General features: G+C 45.9%; 1 protein-coding gene across 1 annotated transcript in view; it reads left to right on the top strand.

Annotated features, from left to right (window-relative positions):
- CBL (Cbl proto-oncogene) overlaps positions 1-21623 on the top strand; it is a 34324-nt gene that overhangs the window by 1677 nt on the left and 11024 nt on the right. The window contains exons 2-9 of the mRNA NM_204208.2: positions 3148-3395; positions 14721-14867; positions 16149-16305; positions 17760-17881; positions 18528-18665; positions 19333-19420; positions 19822-19953; positions 20337-20540. Of these exons, the coding sequence (NP_989539.2) occupies positions 3148-3395; positions 14721-14867; positions 16149-16305; positions 17760-17881; positions 18528-18665; positions 19333-19420; positions 19822-19953; positions 20337-20540 (1236 nt within the window). The remainder of the gene's footprint in view (positions 1-3147; positions 3396-14720; positions 14868-16148; positions 16306-17759; positions 17882-18527; positions 18666-19332; positions 19421-19821; positions 19954-20336; positions 20541-21623) is intronic.

The raw sequence follows: 21623 nt of genomic DNA, 5'->3' as shown, positions 1-21623 counted from the left end.
CCACCATGAAATCACCAGCAGAAAAGCCAAGATCAGGGTATGGTTGTTTGCCACAAGTCAAAGGAAATTCTAAAAGCGCCAGTTTCCCCTTTTTGCTCCTAAGCAATACCTGAAAGCTCTGGCTCTAGACTTACTTTTTTGAGTCTTAGACAGCTTGTTGTGCAGTGTGATGGGGGCAGGAGGGAGATCTGACATTGAGAAGCCTCTCTGATTTCAATTAGCTTTAGTTGTGTTAACGCACACTTAGAATTGAAGATCTGTGTAGGAAGTTGTCAGGCCTTCATACGGTGGTTGTGGATGCAGTGGTGAGATGGGGTGTGTGGGAGCAATCGAAAATGGGTTAGTTTTCTGGGCCAATTAAATGAAGGTACAGGTGCAAATGAAGGAAAAACAACTTGTGTGCATGTTTAATAGATGATGTTTTCCTTGCAGAGATGTGTGCTGTACATACAGTGCGTTCATGGCCTGATTCCTCAGCCTGCTTAATGAGCAGGGGTTGTCAAAGCAATCGTGCATCTCTGGTTCTGGATGTGACTGATGAATTTCCTTTGCAAGTTGATTCTTGTCCAAATACTTTCCCCATAATGTTCTCCATAAGCTGCCTGATGATGTATTCCTGCCTTTCAGATTCTTTAACTTGAAGTTCTAATTGGGAGTGTGGGCCGTTGCCCTGATTGCACTCTAACACACAGGACAGCCCTCTGCGTCGCTGTCGTGGCTGTGCAGAAGGATGCACACCTGCACTGAACCGGGTGATATCTGTGCATTTATCTCTGAAATATCAGCGCCCTTCTGAGGATGGGTATGTTGTCAGGCATCTTGTGAGCCTGCACAAACAGCACAGTAAGCAATGCAGTCACTTCCTTGCAGCGTCTCGAACCTGGTGTATAGATTGGTTCAAGTGGGAGGAACTGCTTTTCATTTGTTTTTATCAGGCTTGCTCATCTTATCACTGTCTTCAGCAAATAAAGCAGTGCTCTGTGTAAGAAAACATACGACGTGTTGGCTGGTGAAATCAACCCTTTGTTTTTTACACGAGCAGCTGCAATTGGGAATCTCTTCTCCCAGATGTGGAGGGGCAGCAGCTGATGCAGATTGCGTTTGAAGGATTGGTGTTGTGGTCCTGAGGCTCTCCAGGCAAGGTTTAAGGGATGCAGTACAGTGCAGTGAGATCCAGCAGAGGAAGATGAGCTTATGGGTAACTCAGAGCAGCGTGCTGATGTTACTGAGCTTCTAAAGCTGATACTGAGAAATGCTTCTGCAGGTCACCTTCCTTGCAGGTAGCAGAGAGGCCGGGTACAAACGCAGCAGGAGATAAGAGGAGTTTGAGTAGCTTTTCTTGTACTGCTGTCTCAAGGTGAGATGTCATTTCAACAGAACTTGCTCTTAAGGAAAGAATTGTAGTGTTTCTGAGCAGTACTGGAGAACTGTGCCACAGTGCAGTGGTTCCAGGGGCTGGGCAGGCTCTGCAGTGCATCCCCAGCCCACTGCACGGAGCAGAGGTGTCTGTGCTGGAGCCTTTCTTCCATCAGGCAACAGGTTGGTGGCCCTAGCAGATGGGCTGGCTCCAAATTCTGCGTTGGTAGGGCATGGGATGGCAAAATGGGGGGCACAGTGAACTGAGAGGGACGTTTTGTAGGGCATCCTGTGGGAGCTGTGCTTTGCAGGACTTCTGCGTGGACGTGTTGGAATCACTGCTGAAGTTGGTGCAGTACTGACTCACAGGGTCTGCTTCTGTGGCTGGGTATTTTCCAACTGTTTTCTATTATGGATGACTGAGAGAAGGGCATACTGGGACCTGTGTGCCTATTTAATGTGGCTTCCTCATAGGGACTGCTCCTGTTAAGTTTTCAAGCCACTGCCTAAGAAACAATTTCTATGGAGGAAGCGATTTTGCTGCCGGTGGAGCATATTTAGGATCTGCTCATGCCATGCAGTGAAGCTGGTTTTGTCCAGGGGACAAATGTGTTGACTCAGTTTGTTGATGTGGTTTGTTGTAGTGTTCACAGGCTCCAAGGAAGCAGCAATTGAGGCATCCAAATCAATTGGCTAAGTCAGCTGCGTGACCACCCGTCTGCTGGTTGAGGCTTCTTAACACACACACACACAGGGGCCATTTTGGTGCTTTTACTTCCATCTCCTCTCAGGGAGGGTTTTCTAGGCAAGCAGTTCTCTAAATGTCAGTTGGATTTTTCTGTTTGTTTGTTAACATACGGGGTGCCCATCTCTTTAGTGACACAGTCCTCAGTCAGCTGGCATTGGAGGGGCTGCTCTAAGTCAGGTGGCAGTGGAGATGGTGCTTAACCCTTCAAGGTTGCTTTGTGCAGCCCTCAATGGCAGAGTGAGATGCTAAAGCCTCGTTTCAGCCTGAATTCATTTGTTTTACAGCAGTGCTGAGGTGCTTGAGGGAAGCAGGGAACCAGCAGATTGCTCAGGAAGATTTCTAGGTGATCTTTAAGGTCCCTTCCAACTCGTGCCATTGGGATTCCTCAAGGCTTTGTGGAAGTGTTGTCTGCATGAGGACTCCTGTATGCTCTTGTGCGTGTGGCTGTCATTAACAGACCTCATTAGTGTGCTTCAGATTGGGCTGTCAGATAACGTGCACTTTAGCAAAGAGCTTTAGGAAGCTGTATGTGTATTTTGTGCTGGTCTTCTGCTCACATTTGATGGAAGAGGCACAAGATGGAAGCAGTTATCCAGCAGGACAGCAGTAAGGCTGTACGAGCTGCTTTCTTACTTCTCAAACCTCTGAAAATGGGATCAAAACAGTAGAACAGAATAGCAGAGTTTTGGTTCTTACAGCTGTCAGCGCACCAGTAATTTTTCCAATTGCTATTTTGCCATTCTTTCTCCCTTCCATTCTCTAGGCACTGGAAAATGTTGGCAGCAGTAGGTGGCAAAGAGGCTTCTTTTATTCTCCCCAGTCACAAACTTGTTATCATGAGCCATTGACATATATAGTGAAAACCTATAGTAAGTTCAGCTTGCATCCTGTTATGCTTTGGTCCCTAGGCTTGCCCTGTGGCTGGGCTCCCTGCGTGAACAAAAGAAATATGGTCCGTAAGTAACACGGGATGGTCTGGAAGTGACTGATGACTCGCTTGCTATTTTTAAGTTTTAAAAATGAGTGTTCTTGATGAACCACAGGTGGTGCGCCTGTGCCAGAACCCAAAGCTGGCCCTGAAGAACAGCCCGCCCTACATCCTGGACCTTCTGCCCGACACCTACCAGCACCTCCGGACCATCCTGTCCCGCTACGAGGGGAAGATGGAGACCTTGGGAGAAAACGAGTACTTCCGTGTGTTCATGGAGAACCTGATGAAGAAAACCAAGCAGACCATCAGCCTCTTCAAGGAGGGGAAAGAGCGGATGTATGAGGAGAACTCTCAGCCTAGGTAATGGGGAAAAATGCTTTCTGGTATTCGTGATACGAGTGTGCTTTAGTGAACCGATGTCTGCTGGGTGACGTGTCTGTACATGAGAACAGACTGATGAAATTTAAGGGGAAGTGTAGAGTTTCAAGTAAAACATACTTGGTTCTATTGAAATCAGAGCGCAGGGTATGTGTTCAGTGCCTGCATGGCCCTCGTTGTTGTGTAGTTCAGGTGTTAGGTACATGTGAACAGTAAAGTGTGCTGTGAAAAGGTCTTACTCATTTTGTGAAGGGTGATAAGATCCAGAATAACCTTTCTGACAGTTTTAGGAAACAGAGAAATGTTTTGTGTTATGTAGCAAAGCAGTTATCTATAGGCTTTGTCTGGATCCTGAGGAGCACTGTGCTGTACTTTAAAGGCTGTCTTCCCTTCATTTGGCTTTAAGGAGAGCTAGGGTGACTTAAGAGAAGGATACAGCTGTGAGAAGCATTGATCTTATGCATTTGTCCAACTGTTGGCAGCAGATGTAATGGACAGAGGCGTACAAAGCATGCACTTGTCATTTAAAACTCATTTCAGCTTTTTGCAGTAGGCACTGAATTAAGAAACAGTGGAAAAAAAAAGTGAAACAACCCAGTAGCTGAACGTAATTGCTCTGGGGAGAATATGTGGTTAACGCCCTGGCAACTACTTGCTTGAATTACTTTGGGGTGAAGAAAAAAGAGAAGTGCTGGCACATGTTTCTGGTATATATCGAACTCTCTGCACCATATTCTATAATGCTGAACTCCAGCAAGTCTGTTGGAGTGGCTGTAGAAGCTGCTGTTCATGCTGTTTGATTTCCTATTGCCAGTGATGAAGAATGAATTAAGAAATAAAAATCTCTTTGAGATTTGCAGTTTGGCATTGCTTTGTCAGATGAGACTTGCAGTGAGCTTGCTGGAGACGGGGCTTGAGAGTGCAAATATAGCATCTTCACGTGGTCTCATTGTCTCCTTTAGAAGACGTTTAGTTTTCTATGTAAACCCACAACAACTGAACTCTGAGTCTCCTGCTTGTTTTATTGGATTGCTCTTTGAGATAGTGATGGATGATCATTGGAGATGATGACTTTACAGTGCAACAGGTTGTTCCTAAAATATCTAAAGTGGCAGCTATTGCTTATGGTTTGTATGTTGCTGCCATGTAATACGGGTGATGTTGTTTTCTAGAACGTTCACTGTTGCCTCCAGAAATAGGCTGAGGGTATGTGAAACCCTTCAGGGTTTATCTGATGCTTGTTCTGGTTAGCTGTGCATGTGTTGTGATCTGCCTGTCGTCAGTGTGGAACATCTGATGAGCAAATGGAGGATAGCCGTGTCAATAGCAGGTTCTACCTCTCCCCTCCCCTCCATTGGCATTTCAGAGGGAGGCAGAGAAATGTTCCTGCAGAGTTAACCATCCTGGAAAAGCTGCTCGTTCTGTCTGCGCTCAAACAAATTGGTAAAAGGAGGAGGAGGATCCAAATGAATGAACTCAAAGGGGATTCCATTAGAGGTGACAGGAGTCTCTGGGGATTTGCTAATTGTGCCATTTATAAATAAACAATTTACCAGAGAAGCAACTGCGGTGAGACTTGCAGACCTAAGTGTGAAAGCAGAATTGCATCCCAGCTGGTTTCATGGCATCTCCTTTTGCTTCGTGCTCAGCCCAGGAAGCAGCACTTACTGTTTTGGCACAGAGGGCAAAACACGTTTATCCTGGGGCTGGTAACAAGAGTGGTAACCTTCTCAATTCTCTAATTTGTGGTAGAGAAGAGGTTGTGCATGTGAGCCGTATGCCAGTTCAAGAGATAGCTCTGTCCAAGGAATGCTGCTGCTGGTTCAGCTATAGGCAATCTGCTAATTGCTGCACTTGCAGCATCCGTGCGGCCTTTTGGAAGCTGGTAACTGAATGCTGTTCATTCGTTGCTTCTTAAATTTGCTTAAAAGAAACGTTGCCATCAATGCACCTCTTGATTTAAAAGGTAAGATGTTCTTACCTTGCTAGGAGTTGAAGACAAAAGTGATGTGGGGTTTTTTTTGTGTGTGTGTGTGTTTTATGTCTGTAAGCATGAATGAGTTCAAATATCCAAAGCGTGGGAGAAACTTTCTGGAAGCTTGTCAGCATCCTGCAGAGCAAACAAATATAACTCGAATCTGGTATTCATTGCAAGCATACTCATGGCAGTGTGTGTGTGTGCATATGTATGTATATATAAAAAATCTGTCTTGATCTTATGTAAGCTCACTGCTAATGTTAGTCTGCAGTGTTTTGAAAACATGCCTTTAAAAATCTAATTTGGTGTACTGAATAATCACTTTTTCTTGACTGTTTCTGGCTTTTTCTTTTCCTGTTGTCCTTGAAGCTTCTTTCTTCCTGTCTTCCAGATTTAGCATTCAGTTTGTTTCCTGTTGTGTGTGCCGTTGTTTTCCTCCCCCCCTGAATCTCCTGATGTAAAGCAAATGCACTGTTGTGACATTTGCATGAGTAGCGTGCAAACCACGCAGGTGTTTGCTGCTAGCAAACGTGTCAGCCATTAGGACTGCCCGAAGTGTCTGAGGTTGTGAGAGCACATTCGTCTTCATACTTGAGCATCAAAGCGACCAAAGCTGCTTTTCTCATTTCTAAATCTCTTTGTGCCTTTGCTCAAACTTTTCACAGCCTCTCCTGCACATCCCTCTGCAGTGGGCTGAGGCAGAACCGGAGCAGAGCTGCAAGGAGCACCGTGCCTTGTGGCTGCCCATGCTGCATTACACATCCCTCAGAGCTGCAAGATGTGTGTCAGGCAGTGTCAGTGCTCTGCTGCACTGCAGCGTGTGCGTGTTCCCAGCAGGCAGCGTGGGAGCAGAGCACGGATGCTGCTCAGGGTTTGCTGTAAGGCAGGCTTAGTTTAAAAACCACAAGTGGAAAGAAGGTTGCGTTTGGACATCGAAAGGCTTATTTGTGCAAAGCACAACACGAACCTTGGTGTGTTATTCTGACTTTCAAACAAGAGCAGGGTTAGGAGGGGCTCGTGTGCATGCCTGCTGTACTACGGATGTGGCTGAGTCTTTGTTCCTTCAGTTTTAGTCCAGCTGCAATGGTAGAGCTGTTAAACACTCTCCTGCGTCATACCTCAACGGTCAGCCTGCTGACAGCATCCCCCGTTGGGCTGTCCTTGTGGCTCACACACTGCTATCAGCACTCAGGGCTTCCTTTCTGTCCTTGGGCAGCATGGTTGGGTGTAGTCATTCAGCTGACACTGGTACCAGCCATCCTGCAGTTCTTGCAAGGGGAACTTGCCCGTTTATTTTATTAGTAGAGCTTTAAAGATAACTATTTAAATTCTGCTTTAGGTCACTTGCGCTTCTATTTAAAAATTAGCACTGTTAAGGGTGCTGTGTGTGCACTTCCTGCCTAATTGGGTACGTGTGGTAACTTCTTGTTTCTGCTTATAGACTGAGTGGGCACGTAGATAGGCTTCAGTGTGCTGACTTCTGAGTAGGCTCTTTTTTAGCCAGTGCTCAGAGTAACACTGCTGTCGGCTGCCTGTTGTGGCTGCCCTTGCTAATGGGCTCTTTAGCCTCTAAAATCAAACTGATATTTGAGCATCTGCTAGGCTGCAAAGTTAACCTTGCAGGGTTTGGTGTTGGGATCAGTGGTATTTTGGGAGCTGATCTATCATTCTTGATGTTTTCTCATGTGCTGAAGGTGAGGTGTGTGTAACCAGCAGTGTTCTTGAGGATGCAAACGTTTCTGAAACTGCTGGCTTGTATTCTTCATAGATCCCAGTGCTTCCTGGCACAGGAGGCATTTAAGACTTGTTCAAAATGAGGAAGCAAACCACCCAGAGGTGAAGCTTGTCTGCTATACAGCCAAAGCAATGCAACAAGAGCAATTCTATACAGGATACCCAACGGGTCAACACACAAAGGACCCGTAGTAGGAACCCTCTCTTACTTGGGAGGAGATAAATTAGGGCCAAGAGTCCCATTTTCAGCCATGAATCAGCTTTAGTGAGCACCGTAGAGCATCTGCCATGGGGGGAAATTCAGATCAGTTGTTTCCTGAAGAAAATCAGACCACTGTGAACGTTTCCATGTGCGAATTGAGTCAGTGGGTGGGGGCAGGTGAAGGGAGAAGTAATTACTCGGGGTATCGACTGATTATATAGGAAATAGCATGGGTGATTTTAACAAGCTGAGCTTGCACGCTCCGATAAGCAGTTAACAAAATTAATGCATTTGTAGAAGAGCAAATGGGGTTGGACAGGGAGTGGCACAAACCCTGCCTGTAACAAGGGAAGTTTTGGGAAGCCGTCTGTGTTTAACTGTTGTCTTCCTGACAGAAGGGATGCTGGCTCAGCAGGATTCAGTATTCTTCTCCAGCTCCAGCATGGAGACTGATTTACACAGGAAAAAGCGACCGGGATTTAATGTGTACTCAAAATGACCGTGCGTGTCCCTAAAGGGGAAGGAAATGCGTGAAGAATGAGTTGGAAAAAGGATTGGAATGTAACAATTCGGAAAGCATTGGTGCAATGCCATGACCCAGGAGAGCCCTCCGGAGGAGGTTCTGCTCTGATCACGTATTTGGGAGTGCTTGCACACCCACACACCCACACACACACATACACACACACACACAGTGAGCAGGTCCTCCTGCTGCTGCTTCCTTCCAGCACAGCAAAGACTTTTATTTCTTTTTTTTAAACAAAACCCACTGGTGTGAAGTCTACATCTGCATTTAAATTAGAGCATCGTAAAGAAAAGAGCAGGCTCCAAAGCTGCCCACAAGAAAGGTTTCCTTGCCAGGCTCCAGCATATGAGTGCTAACTAACTGCTTATTACCCAAGGAGAAATTCATTATCATTTAAATGTTGTTGGGGAGAGGAATGAGAATTATTTCTCTTTAACTCTGCTTTAAACTGCTAGTTGAGGTGATAATTAGGGAACTCAGATAAGGCTTCATATCACTGCCATAAGCTTGCATTCATTTTCATTTTCTTTCGGTCAGAATTTGTACCGCTGTCTTGAAAATCTGCTTATGGGCCATGGTAACCTTCCAGCTCATTGCACAGTGGGGAAGTCAACTTTTTATTCTTCTCAGAGTCTATAAAAGTGTAGGGCTTGATGCAAGGCCAGCTCTGTGAGCTGCTTGGTGGATGGTGGTACCAGCATGCAGTTTAGCTGGGAGGAATGACCTCCTAAAATGCAGAGTTCTGATGCTGGCCAAGTGTGATTCTACTTCTTGGCAGCTGTGCTGTGTTCCTTGGGTGCTCAGCTTGCATGCACAGGGCCAGGCTGTTGCGTTTGGGGTCCCAGTGGGTTTGAGGAGGGCTGTAGCTGGGGCTATGTTGGCAAGCAGCATTGCATTGCACGGAGCTTTGCAGGACTGGAGGGCAGCACTGACACAGCTCCGCTTGCTGAGGTCACAGCACCTTCAGCACCGTGGGCTTAGTGAGGGAAGCCTCGGAACTGCAGGATGGATCAGCTGTTTTTGCGTCTCTATAAAGAACGAAACAGAGAAGCCTGCACCCATTTAAACCAAAAAGTGAGTTAGAAGTGAAACTTGTACAAACAAGTCATGATAAGCATGTTGCTTGCTTCCTCTCTCCCAGACAAGCTCCTCCACAAAACCAAGGTGGCTTTTGCAGAGTCTGAAAAAAGCAGTGAGTTCCCTGCTGGGAGATGCCTGCCTGCTGCTGGCTGTGTGTTTTGCAGGTCAGGGCTCAGTGCTGCTGCAGAAGGTGACTTCTGCTGAACTAGCAATAGTTAAGTGGAATTTCATTCACTTCCTGTGTTGCAAGTTTTGTTGAAAGTAGTTCCGTTGTAGCTATTTTTAAAACTGATCACTGTGCATGGAGGGCTCTGAAGCTGTTTGAGTTATGAAAGTCAGCTTGGGAGCACCTCGAGCATTCCCACTTGCTCCTGGTTGCGCATGGTGCTTTGTGCTGACACGAAGATGAGAACCTGGTGCAGTTGTTCCTTCTGGGACCAGGTGCAGCCACCTAGCTGCCCAAATGAGCTGGAGCTGCTGCTGGCTGGTGCATAGCTGCTAACAGCTGAAACGCATCTGTTACATGATAACCTCATGCCTTTGTGGTTTCTGAAACGTGAGTTTGACTTATTGGAGAGTTTAAAAAGGCTGACTTATTCAAACTCTTACATATATTAAGTTGTTGTATTTTTTTTTCCCTATCTGGCTGTTTGCAGGACCCCAAGAGCTGTGGTTTCATTATTTTCTTAAGTCCTGAAGCTTGTGCTTCCGTTTACCCGTGTGGGTTCAAACTCTGTCTGCTGAGTGTCATCCTGGATGTAACTGTATGTTGACTTCAGGAGTGAGAGGGTAGGAAACTTGGATTTCCATAGCTGTAATTCCTTGCAGCAGCACGTAGTGGACAGTATTCTTCAGTAATGAGCACATGATAAAGGATTTTAGACTCCCCATTCCAGTTTCCAGCACTGCCTGTGCTTCAGCTGCCTCGCCTGTAAAATAAGGTAAAGCACTGGGATTTTTTGCCTCTGGGAAGTCCAATATGATCTCATATTCAGAATCATAGAAGGATCATAGAATGGCCTGGGTTGCAAAGGAGCACAATGCTCATCCAGTTCCAACCCCCTGCTATGTGCAGGGTCGCCAACCAGCAGACCAGGCTGCCCAGAGCCACATCCAGCCTGGCCTTGAATGCCTCCAGGGATGGGGCATCCACAGCCTCCTTGGGCAACCTGAAGAGTGTCCAGGTCCTGAAGGAAGCCTTGTCCATCAGCAGGGTCAGTGGCATGTGATTACAGAAAAACAACTGTTAATTGCTCCACTACTGAAATAATCACTGTGCTGGCAGCTCCGCGTGGCCTCTCCCCTGGGGTGCAGCCATACAGCTGCAGTGCTGTGGGTCGTATCGGACTCTGAGTTGATTATAAAAATGCACTTTTTTTTTCTCCAGCAGCAGCAGCAGCAAGAAATAGCACAGCCATCAGAGTGCTTTACTTCACCACGTCACTAACTGAGCACTCATCTCCTTTCCAGGCCACCCCAGTGGTGCAGAATTTCTAAAGAAGGGGAGCGGTGTGTGGGAGCTGCCCTAAGTGCGTGTGTTAGTTCTGGGGAAACACAATCAGAAACTGCATCATCCCCCACAGGAGCCCCGACTTGCAGTCAATGGGTTAGTGTTAGCTGTCAGACACTCCCACATCCTCTCTAATGCTTTTTTTTCCTTAATTTTCCATCAGGCTAAATAAGCGTGCTTTGCTTTCTGAAAAAACACTCCCCAGTCATTTGTCATTTTTCCATGGACTGAGATTGCATTTTCTGTTTCGGGTCGTGCCCTTTCAAACAGCCAAGTTTGCATATAGGGAGCCTTCTCTTCAGTTTTGAGTAGGATGGTTTTACTGAAACTTAGGTGCTCTGATTTGAATTTATTATCCTCTTAAGTTTTCATCATTGATTTGTAACTGAGCTCAGTTATGAAATAACAGCATTGAATTTTGTTTCAGGGGCAAGGTAGAGGGGTGGCTGTCTGCTTCCCTTTAAGAATCTTTGCTAAAAGCAGCCTGTACTTAAAGATACTGAGCATTGCTTGTGCAGACCCCCTGCTCACATCAGCAGGAGTGCAAATAGAAAATCCCCCTGGAAATTGCCTTAGATAAGAAATGCACTCAATAACTTCCAAACAGTTGGAGTGTTTTGTAGTTGGCTGTCTCATGGCAGCTCCTCATCCCTTCTGCACAGCGCTGTGTACAGCATGCTTTGCATGGAGTAGCTTTGCAGCCCCAGTGCTGCATCAGGGCATGTTGATGCATTACTGAGCCAATGGAGGAGGAGCAGGATTGTCCCATGCCCATTGGTTTGCTGAGAAGTAGCTGAGAGATGTTGGAAGATTGTTGAGAGAAGGTCAGAACCTTTGGCTGGCACCGGTGGAAGAGGCAGCGCTGCCTTCACGTTGCCTCGAGGTAAGGCTGATGTAGTCCTGAGTCCGCGAGATGCTGTACGATTGTAACGTGGGTTAATTGAACTAATTGCATCACTGCAGCAGCAAGAGGCAGTGCTGAGATTAGAGCAGTCCTCTGCTGCTGATGGCTTTGCAAGACCGAGCCTGTACGGAGGAAAAATGCTTTGTCCAGCAAACAGGAAACTCGAGGAGAGAGCTCTGCTCGGGCTCTGGGGGAGGGAGCAGCCCTGGTGTGCCTGGAAGTGCCCGGCTGACCTCCGGGCTTCCGCTGCGATGCGTGGAGCCGAGCAGGAAGGAAGCAGAGCGACCGCAGCGCCGGGGGGACGGAGGGATGGAGCCCACACAGCCACCAGCCTGCAGCTGAGGAGGGCGGTCAGAGCCTCCCCAAGGGCACTGCTGCACACCAGCGTTGCTGGAGCCCTTGTTGCAGTGAAGGCAGCACGATGCTCAGAGTGTAACCGCAGCTGAGGAAGCCCCGTCGGTGTTGCTGGTTTGTTGCTGCCTGTTAGTTGCCCTGCACTAGAGCTGCAGGTGTTTCTTAGCAATGTGCTTGGTTACTGTATTGAGTGGAAAAGTGTTGGGTTTCCACGCTTTCGTTCTTTGTGTGTATGGTTGATTCTGTGCTTGCAAGCTTTGCATGTGTGTGTGAAGCTGCTGGCAGGGAACATGAGATCCCACCCAAACGGAGCTGTTGCTCTGCCTCCAGACCCAACCGCTGCGCGGAGACGTGCTGCAGTTCTTTTGAAGCTGGTGCAGGTGTTGCCTTCAGCTCGTTGCAAGCAGCCAGGAGAGTCCATTGATGTGGCCCAGGCTCCCTGGGTAACGTTCTGACAAACACCTGTGTGACAGATGCTGAAGTTCCTCTGATGGCCAGTGGGATTTGGGTGCCAAGCCGTGGCTGGAAGAGCTCTGGGGCAACTCTTGGTAGCAGCAGCCTTTGTGTTCTGCCAGCTGCGTGGTAGGGGCTGTGCTAGTCTAAGAAACATGGAAGGGACCATGCAGGTCTGTGGCCAAAAAGGTTTGGGATTTTATGACCTAAATTGTTTAAATTGCTGAGCTACAGAGATGAGGACAGTTGCTGATGTTACTAAAATAAAATGCCATCACAATCACTAAACACTGATATGCCAATAAAAAGGTGATTACGGGCTGTAAACATCACTGTAACTGCAAGCATTCACTTGGTCTGTATTCGTTTACAAACGTATAACTTGTCTTGTTCAAATAAAGCAGTGTGCTTTTAAAGGGGATGTGATCGTAGCACAGGACTGGTAACTGGTTGCTGGATGCAAGCTGGTTTCTAATCTAGGGCCTTCTGTAATCTGCTCTTCTTTGTTTACAGCCCGTGCTCTTCCTGTTTTTGTTTACAGAAGATATGACTCAATATTTGTACGAAATGATGGCAACTTCAACCTAAGACCTGAAAGTGTTTAGACCTTAGAAACCTCCCTGCAGACCTTGTGTCCCTCAGTGTGTGTGTGCTGTAAAGCCATCATCTCTACATCCACACTGAAGGCTGCTGAAGGAAGTCGTTCTTCTGGCTGCCTGCTGGGCTCAGCTCGGTGCAGGCATGTCCTGAAGCACAGCGAGGGGAGAGGGCTCTCAGAACGGAGTGAGCACACACAGGAATGCAGCTTGTCTCCTTGCAGTGCACCCACTTGCTTTTTGTCAAACCATGCCCTTGTTCCTCTAGCTTGTTTCTCACCCCATCATACCCAGCCTTCCACAGCGTGTGGGAGTAAACACCTGAAGTGGTGCTCCTTCCTACTACTGAGTGTTGTACGGCCAAGCAGGATTAGGATCTTTTCACAAGTCAGCCCTTTTTCACACCTTGGAGTGCTGGAGGACCTCGGTGCCTTCAGGCTTCTGCTGCTGTGGGACGTGGGATCTCACAGCAATGTGTTGATGCTGCTTGACCTGCTGAGGTTGCATGCAGACATTGCTCCATAACCCTTTCAGGAAACCCTTCAGCATTTTCTACGGGCTGCTTCCCCGTCAGCTCATGCCTTTGTTTTTATAAACGGAGTGGATGCAAATTCCACCTCTCCTTTGTTGCTTGAGTTGGGATTAAATGGCTCACAACAGCGTGGTCTTTGCGTTTCCTCTGTATTCTGCCATAAACTGTCGCCTTGTCTCATTCTGTGAAAGAGAGAGTTTTTGGGAGAGGGCTGGAGGAGCAAGCTATGCAGCTGGAACCTTCCCTTGGCAATTATGTTAGTGTTTGCTAACCAAACACATTGGAGGGATAGAGCGAACAACAACCTGTGGGCTTCCGAAGGGGGTGAGCTCAGCATTAAATCGGTTCCCCTGTAGGGTGAGGGATGTGCCCCCTAACCTGAGCCTGCCTTAGGGAATGTGGAGGTGCTTGTCTGCTCCTGGATACAGGAATGCACCATTTGCAGTGAGTTTACCTTGACATTTACAGGCGTGATTCTGATCACGTGGGGATCTCTTACCTGGCTGGTTGGGTGCGGTTGACTGAGTTGCTTTCTTTTACGCACAGGATCCTGTGTAGCCTTTTTGTGATACGTGAGCTTTCCTAAAGCAGGGGGTGGGGAATGGCACTGGCACTTCAAGGTGTGGAACAGAGGAAGCAGTGTGACCGGGAACTGGGACAGCAATGGGCTGGGGGGCTTCCCACATCACCTCTCCTGGAAGCTGATGAAGGTGAACAGCAAAGGCAGCTTTTAGCTCAGTGTTTGTAGGATCGAATCAGACATTTGCTTTAAAATACTCACAGTTTGGATGGGTAATGCATCCAGGGGGGGCTGCTGAACTGAGCAGCCTCCAGAAGAGCATCTGGGTGGTTTTACTTGGGTTGATTTTCAGCACCTGGTGGTATTGGGCATGGATAAAATAGCAAAAACCAGAATCCCTTGTGGTGTAAGCACTGCTTAGACACAACTGCACATGAGAACGTAAGGGTGAAAGCTGCTGCCAAAGAAGCAGCTGAGCTTTGCATCCTGCAGACTGTTGTGTCAGCCTGCTTGCTGTCCCACCAACCTGTGCCTGTGGTGGTCAGTGAGGTCTCCTGACCAGACCCAATGTGTCAGATGTGACCGGAAGAGAAGCTGTCCTTCCCCATGTGATGCTGGTTCCTTCTTTCTCCTCCCAGCATGTGATGTGGGGCATAAAAAAGGCCTCTGACCTAGAAATACCCAGCTCTTTTTTCTGCACCTCCGTTTTTCTAGCTTCTAGAGGGTGTTAACAGGGGGGGAGAAGAGGAGCATCAGTCTCCAACCCACTACTTCTATGCATTTGTTTCCCTCCTTTTTATGTTTTAATAAAAAATGACAGTAATAATAATAAAAAGTCTTGTTTCTTACAGGCACTAATCCTGCAAAACCACATCTTTCTTTCCTAAAAGAGACATTTCTTTCTGTGATCCTTTGTAGGCGTAACCTGACGAAGTTATCCCTGATATTCAGCCACATGCTGGCAGAACTCAAAGGTATTTTCCCAAGTGGCCTTTTCCAAGGAGACACATTCCGGATCACCAAAGCTGATGCTGCAGAATTTTGGAGAAAAGCATTTGGGGAGAAGTAAGTTTTTGGCTGTGCTTAACATCAAAGGTGTGACCACACGTTGTGCACTGAACTGTGCATTTTTAAGGTTGATCAATGGAATGAATGATGGCAGAGACCCGTTAGGTCATTTGGTGCACTGTCTCGGGTTGGGGACATCGTTGCTCCTTGGCCCTGTCTTAGTTTAGATGTGCTAAGTGATGGGTTCTTCCCACTTTCCCTAGCAGGCTGTTGTACTGTCACAAGGTTTCTCTGGATTATGCAACTTAAATTTTCCTCTCCTTGATTTAATCCCTTAACTTCTGAGTGAGCTCCACAAACAATGCAGAACAACCATTCTTCTTCCAATGCTTGCTGTGCCCCCAATATTAGCTGTCCTCAAGCTAAGCCATCATATTAAATTCTTTCATCTTCCCTCCAATTAGTCTTTCCAGTCACTTAGACACCTTTCTTCTGCATCCTCTGAACTTTCATCAGTTTGCATGATGGCTTTGATAAGCCAGAATGAAGGAGAAAGTTAAGCACGACGTATATTTAGGTGTAAACAGTTGAAATGTCAGCTTTAATTTTTGTGTCTAATGAAACGCCGTGTAAATGAACCTCAGAGGTGTCCGCAGCAGTGTGTAGGGATTAAAGTTAATGGAATTAGGCACGGCTTTTAAGTAAGGTACTTCACATAAAGGGTTTAATTAGTAGCTGTCAGAACAGAAAGCTGTAATGTATTTACTCACGTATTCAGCTGTCTGAAGCTGGACACATTCTTTTCATGTTTCTATTCCACTCAGTATTTTAAAGGAAGGAATATATTCCTTTAAACAGGAGCCTGTGTTTGGGTTGCTGATTATCTTCTCCTGTTAATGCCTGTTCAGAGAATTGCTTGCAGCTTTTGTTGTTTTTTTTAACTGTCTGCACCTCTACTTATTGTTAACTCCTTCTCTGCCAGCTGGAAAACTACTAAACTCTTACCAAATGACAGTAATGTGTACAGCCCATGTCATACAGAAACACTGACATGACAGGGCAGCAGAAAAAGAGAAAGGAGAAAGCAGAGATGGACTTCAGATGCCAAAGTTTTGTATTTGCAGGGAAAATTGGCTAAAGCATGCTTGGCTGTTGATTTCCTTCAGTACCAAGAAGTCTTTTGCTCATACCACACGATTAAATCTCTTGTGGCCATTTTTGATTTTCCCTCTTCAGTTATTATGACCTGCACACTCCACAGGTGAAATGTATAGGGTGGTAGGCATGTGATTGTGGTCTTTGGATGCATCCAGTCACAGATGGCTTGCTTTCCCCCAGGACCATTGTTCCCTGGAAGAGCTTCCGCCAAGCCCTGCACGAAGTGCATCCCATCAGTTCAGGGCTGGAAGCCATGGCCCTGAAGTCAACGATTGACTTGACGTGCAATGACTACATTTCAGTATTTGAGTTTGATATCTTCACACGACTCTTTCAGGTAAGTGTAAATCACTTGAAATCTGTCTTAGTGCTTCAGCTTAGACTTCTCCAAGGATAAACCATATTTTGCACACCAAAGTGGTATTTATATTGCAAAGGATTTGGTCTTCCTGCCCCCCATCCCCTGACCAGTTCTTAAAACACTTGGTAGTTAAATCACATAAGAGCATTTGATATTTTTGGTTGAAGAAGAAAAAGTTTTCTAAATTTAGATTCTAACCAAACGTAAGGCACATTTTGTATCCTCCCATGAATCAGTTTTTCCCTTTCAAAGGTCATTTTTAGACCAAAGTTCTGACACAGCTTCAGGAAATGTGAAGCTGAGTTTATCAGTCCGTCTTTCCTCGTATCCATTTCTTTCTTGTCAGATTTATTTTCCGTAGGGGAATGTTCAGGATGGATCATAGCATGGAAATGTAGGTTTCCTAGCTTTTGAACTGACACAGCCAGGATGTTGCAGACACGTTCTGTGCTCTGTGTGCAAGAAGTATTTGAGTTGCTGAAGGGATATAAATAGCAAGTAAAATTCTAGCCCATGGTCTTTAATAGCGCTGAGCTCTGAAACACAGCTTTTGATGGAGCAAATGGGTATTTGCAGGAACAAACACTTACTTCTTTGGCTCTGGCTTGCCTTTTCCCATGTGATGGGGTGGGTTGTAATTAAGAAACGTCTAGATGAAAAATTCCCATGTTTGGTGGTGCAGTGTATCTGATCTCATTCCGCACTTTTTCCGGCTATAGTACATAAAAGAGATAGTTATGTGATTTCCAAGAGATACAGAGTTCTTAGGGAGAGGTAGCACTGTGGGCAAGTTGAGAAGTTTGGGAAAATGGGATGAGGTTGGGACGTCCCAGCACTTCTCAGAATGGAAAGCTTTCAAACTGCCGTTACACATCACTTTTTGGGGCAAACCTGACATGTGTGTGCTGGTTCATTGTTTCAGATCTTGGACTAGGCAGTAGTCCATGCCACACCCAAGTGATGTTAGGTGGTTCAAGTCACAAGCATCTTAGACACAGTGAAACCATGACAGAGAAGGGAGGTCACGTTCCTGAGGCCATAAGGAAGTCATGGATGGGATCGGGCTGGTTGTGGTTCCTGCATAATCTTCCCAAGTTCCCATCTCTATTCCTGTCTCTGGAATGAGTCATTTTCTCTGAAGAAGCAGTACATATTGGTAGTTTTTCTTGGGCTTTTTGTGATGTCAGTGACCTCTCCCTCATTTTTAAAGGAGTTTTGATGAAGGTCCTTCTTTGCTAATGTTTTCATTGCTGACCAGAGAAAGTCCAAGGCTGAGGTGCTGCGGGAGGGTGTAGGCTTTTGGTCATCTATGGGATATATGGTGGGATAAGAAACCTACTGTTCTAAGCAAAGCACCGAGCCCTTTGATTAAGGAGTATTGTATGTCTTGATGCCTTTTAGGTTAATATATTACTTTGTTGTTTCTCTAGCCATGGTCCTCTTTGCTCAGGAACTGGAATAGCCTAGCAGTGACTCATCCTGGTTATATGGCATTCCTAACGTATGATGAGGTGAAAGCCCGGCTTCAGAAATTCATTCACAAACCTGGCAGGTTAGTGCTTGGCCTTTCTGGTAGCTACTGCTAACACTGCTGATTACTGCACTGGCTGAGGAGATTGGTTTGGTTTTTCTTTGTCCTCCTGTGTTAGTTATGCAAAGCTCGTCCCGTGTTCAGCAGTTCTCCTCCGTGTCATGGCTTACCTGCCATGATCTGTGGACGTGAGTAAATCTGGGCTGCCCAGTGTCCTGGGTAGGATGTAACCCAGTGCAGCAGAGCTGACAGATTTCTCTTCATGCAGAGGAAGGGTCAAGTGCTCCCTTCTGGAGGCTGTCAGAATGCTTTTAGTTCTGTGCAGGTTTTAAAAATGGAAACCTTGTGTAGTCTGATATTTTTTTTTTTCCTTTTCTGAAATTAATTTGAAACAAATGATTATGAGCATGCCGAAGTTTCTTGCTGTGGATCCCGTGTTTAATTTCACATGGAGACCATTGCTTGGATGCTTTTCTCACTTCGTATCAGATTGCAGAGTTGTCCTTTGATCTGCCTGGGGGTAAAGTGAGGAAAGCTGGTATAAATCATCCGATCATTCCTACTGGCTTTTATTTGCTGTCCTGAGATAGGCAAAGGCCTACTTGGCATCTCGTGCTTTCTGCCTGTTCCAGTCCAAACTGAAGTTCCTTTTCCTTTGTGTTTTCAGTTATATTTTTCGATTGAGTTGCACCCGACTTGGTCAGTGGGCCATTGGATATGTCACTGCAGATGGGAACATTCTTCAGACAATCCCTCACAACAAACCTCTTTTTCAAGCGTTGATTGACGGCTTCAGGGAAGGCTTGTAAGTAACTTTTGCTGTTTTTTACTGTTTGTGTTATACTTCTTATACGTTATCCCTTCTCAGGAGACACGGCGTGTTGCACAGGTCAAGCAGTCACTGTTGACATCACTCAGCCCCTTCTGAACATCTTTCAGCTCTTCCTTTTTATTTAGACCTTGATCCAGGAAAACACTTCCAGCAAGTGAATTGATGTCAGTGGAAAAATTTGTATGCTTTGGCACTTGAGAATACTCAGACAGCTATCGTTTGTACTGGGAGCTGTGTTGTCCTTTGCAAGAGCAGACAATAAGTGTGTCAGTGTTTTCCTCATCATAGACTCTTTTGCAATTGGCTCCTTAACTTGTGCTTAACTGATACTATGACCTCGGTTTTCTCACTCTGGATAATTACAATTTCACTGTGGAATGATTTAAGAAGGGTATAATTGCTCCCAGGAAGGAAAACAAGCTTCTTTCTGCAGTAAAGAATGGTGTGTTTGTTTTCTGTCTGATAAGGAAATTCTTGCAAAACTTCTTTTGAGTTCACAGTACTTTGAATTCCCACCCCTTTGTTCTCACCCTCATTCTTCCTTTCCTCCCCCAGCCTGAAAAGAAACCTTATGTACGTGTATATGTATATGTGTATGTACATACAGAGTGAGATATTGTTTTTCCTCATCTGCTTACAGTTATTTATTTCCTGATGGCCGGAATCAGAACCCTGACTTGACTGGCTTGTGTGAGCCCACACCTCAGGACCACATTAAAGTTACACAGGTGAGTGAAGTCTTCTGTCCTCTCCTGTCATACTCAGTATCCCAAAGGCTTGTTTTTAAGGCTGCTCTATTATATCTTGCAGGAGTTGCAGAACTCTTTGAAAGGTAGGGCTGGGCAGAGAGATTGTAAAGCTTTCTGCTCACAGGCTTTAAGTTACTTATTTAGAATGTTCTGCAACAAATTGATTCTTCTGTGCTATCCACCATGTCTGCACCCTCAAACCCTGCATTCCCAGGCTGTTCTTGGGACACCTGAATGAAAATCTGGGAAAACCTGCACTCCACTTTCTTCAGAGCAATCTGTTTCTTTTGTGCCCATTTTGTGTTGGATTTCTTGTAGCTATGATGAATCCTGCACATTGTTTTACAATGTCAACAACGTCTGTCCATCTTTTCTCCAAGGAACAATATGAATTGTACTGTGAGATGGGCTCCACGTTCCAGCTGTGTAAAATATGTGCTGAAAACGACAAGGATGTGAAGATTGAACCATGTGGCCATCTGATGTGCACATCCTGTCTCACTGCATGGCAGGTGAGGCGTTGCCTCTTGTTTGTCTCCCTGAGTGGGACTAATTGCAGTCAGAAACACAGTGTGTCCTCCTGTTCTGTTTCCTTCAGGTATGGAGATGAGGGGATATAAGCTCGTAGTTCAGAAACATCAGTGCTAGCTTCCTCTGCCCAGGGGGAAGCTGCTCAGATGCTCTCTCAATATATAGCCAAGAAGTGCAAGGACTTGCTAAGTAGTTGTTTTTCTACTCCAGAGAGAAAATCCTCCATATTTATAGCACAGTCTGCTTTTCTCTCTTCCTCTCTGTACCTGCCAAAAAGCAGGTTTCAACCTGCCTGTATGTTAGCCGTGTATTTAATTTCAGCATCTTAATGGTGGTTGTAACAGATCTCTCCTCTGCCTTGAAGGAATCAGAAGGCCAAGGTTGTCCTTTTTGCCGCTGTGAAATCAAAGGCACGGAGCCAATTGTTGTAGACCCATTCGACCCCAGAGGAGGAGGAGGATTGTCACGGCAAGGCGCAGAAGGAACTCCCTCACCCAACTATGATGATGATGACGATGACAGAGCTGATGATTCCCTCTTCATGATGAAAGAACTCGCTGGTACCAAAGTAAGGTCACGTCTGTGCCTTAGTTCACTCATATCAGCAAAAGTTTGTCCATTTTGTGCAGTGATCACTGCAGCCAACCAGGCACAGTCTTCCCAAGGTCATGATGACTAACAGGTTAGAGGGCAGGGTGTTTTGCTGAGGAAGACAATTTGACTGTCATCTTTTTATATGGTGGCTGATAAAACTGTATAATAAAGGTCTGATAGCTCTCTGCTGTTAGTTCGCCTTCCTTCCAGGATATGCGTGCAGGGCAGGGATGCTTGATGGATCTCTGGACATTCTTTTCTCAGTGCGTGTTGCTGCTCTTGCACATCTACAGTTCTGAAGCGTTGTTTTGCTTCATTGGAAGGAGGTTTTGAGTTTGGCAAATTTTCCATGGCTGAACCCATTAAAATCAGCTGCTTTTCCTGCTCTACACTGTTAACCTATGGTCACATTTCTCTTTAGCCTCTACCCCGTGAAATCCTGTAAACTGTATTCCTGGGGGTTGCTTTTGTATACATAGGCTGGGGAAGCAAAGCACAATTTCCTTGATGTGACATCCTGTTGCGGTTTGCAGCAGGCTAGTATTCCATATTTGTTAGCATTAGTGAGTTCAAACATGTCTAAAGATTTTCAGAGTTACCAAGCACTAACCTTCCTCACCAAATAAACATTTTTAAAAAAGAGGAGAAGAGGCACTGTTCTGTTAGGTAAAAAAAAACAGCTTTGCAGGGACAAAAATGGACGTTTTGGTGCACACTAATGATTGCTGCAACAGCCATGACACTGTAGTCGAGGTAGCTTGCACAGCAGTGCTTGCAGTGATAAGGAAGTTTTGCAGCAGATCATGCCCTCTTGTGTTGAAAAGCAAGCAAGCTTGCTGCTGCTCAGGGCTCAGCAGGGCGGGTTTGGCACTCCAGCACAACAGCTTGTCTTTTATTGTGCCCCTGCTAAGCATGCAATTGTGGCTGTTTGCTGCAAGTCAAATGCTGTTGTGCTGCGAAATTACCTTAATTTATGAGTGTATGGTTGTTAATACAATCATCTGCTACCAGTAGTGATACCAAAGCCAATAAAAGTCACAGAGCTTGAAAGCCTCTC

Source organism: Gallus gallus, chromosome 24 (assembly GCF_016699485.2).
Source record: "Gallus gallus isolate bGalGal1 chromosome 24, bGalGal1.mat.broiler.GRCg7b, whole genome shotgun sequence".
Lineage (NCBI taxonomy): Eukaryota > Metazoa > Chordata > Aves > Galliformes > Phasianidae > Gallus > Gallus gallus.
Note: the sequence above shows the minus strand (reverse complement) of the source record. Positions and strands in the feature narration are given on the sequence as shown.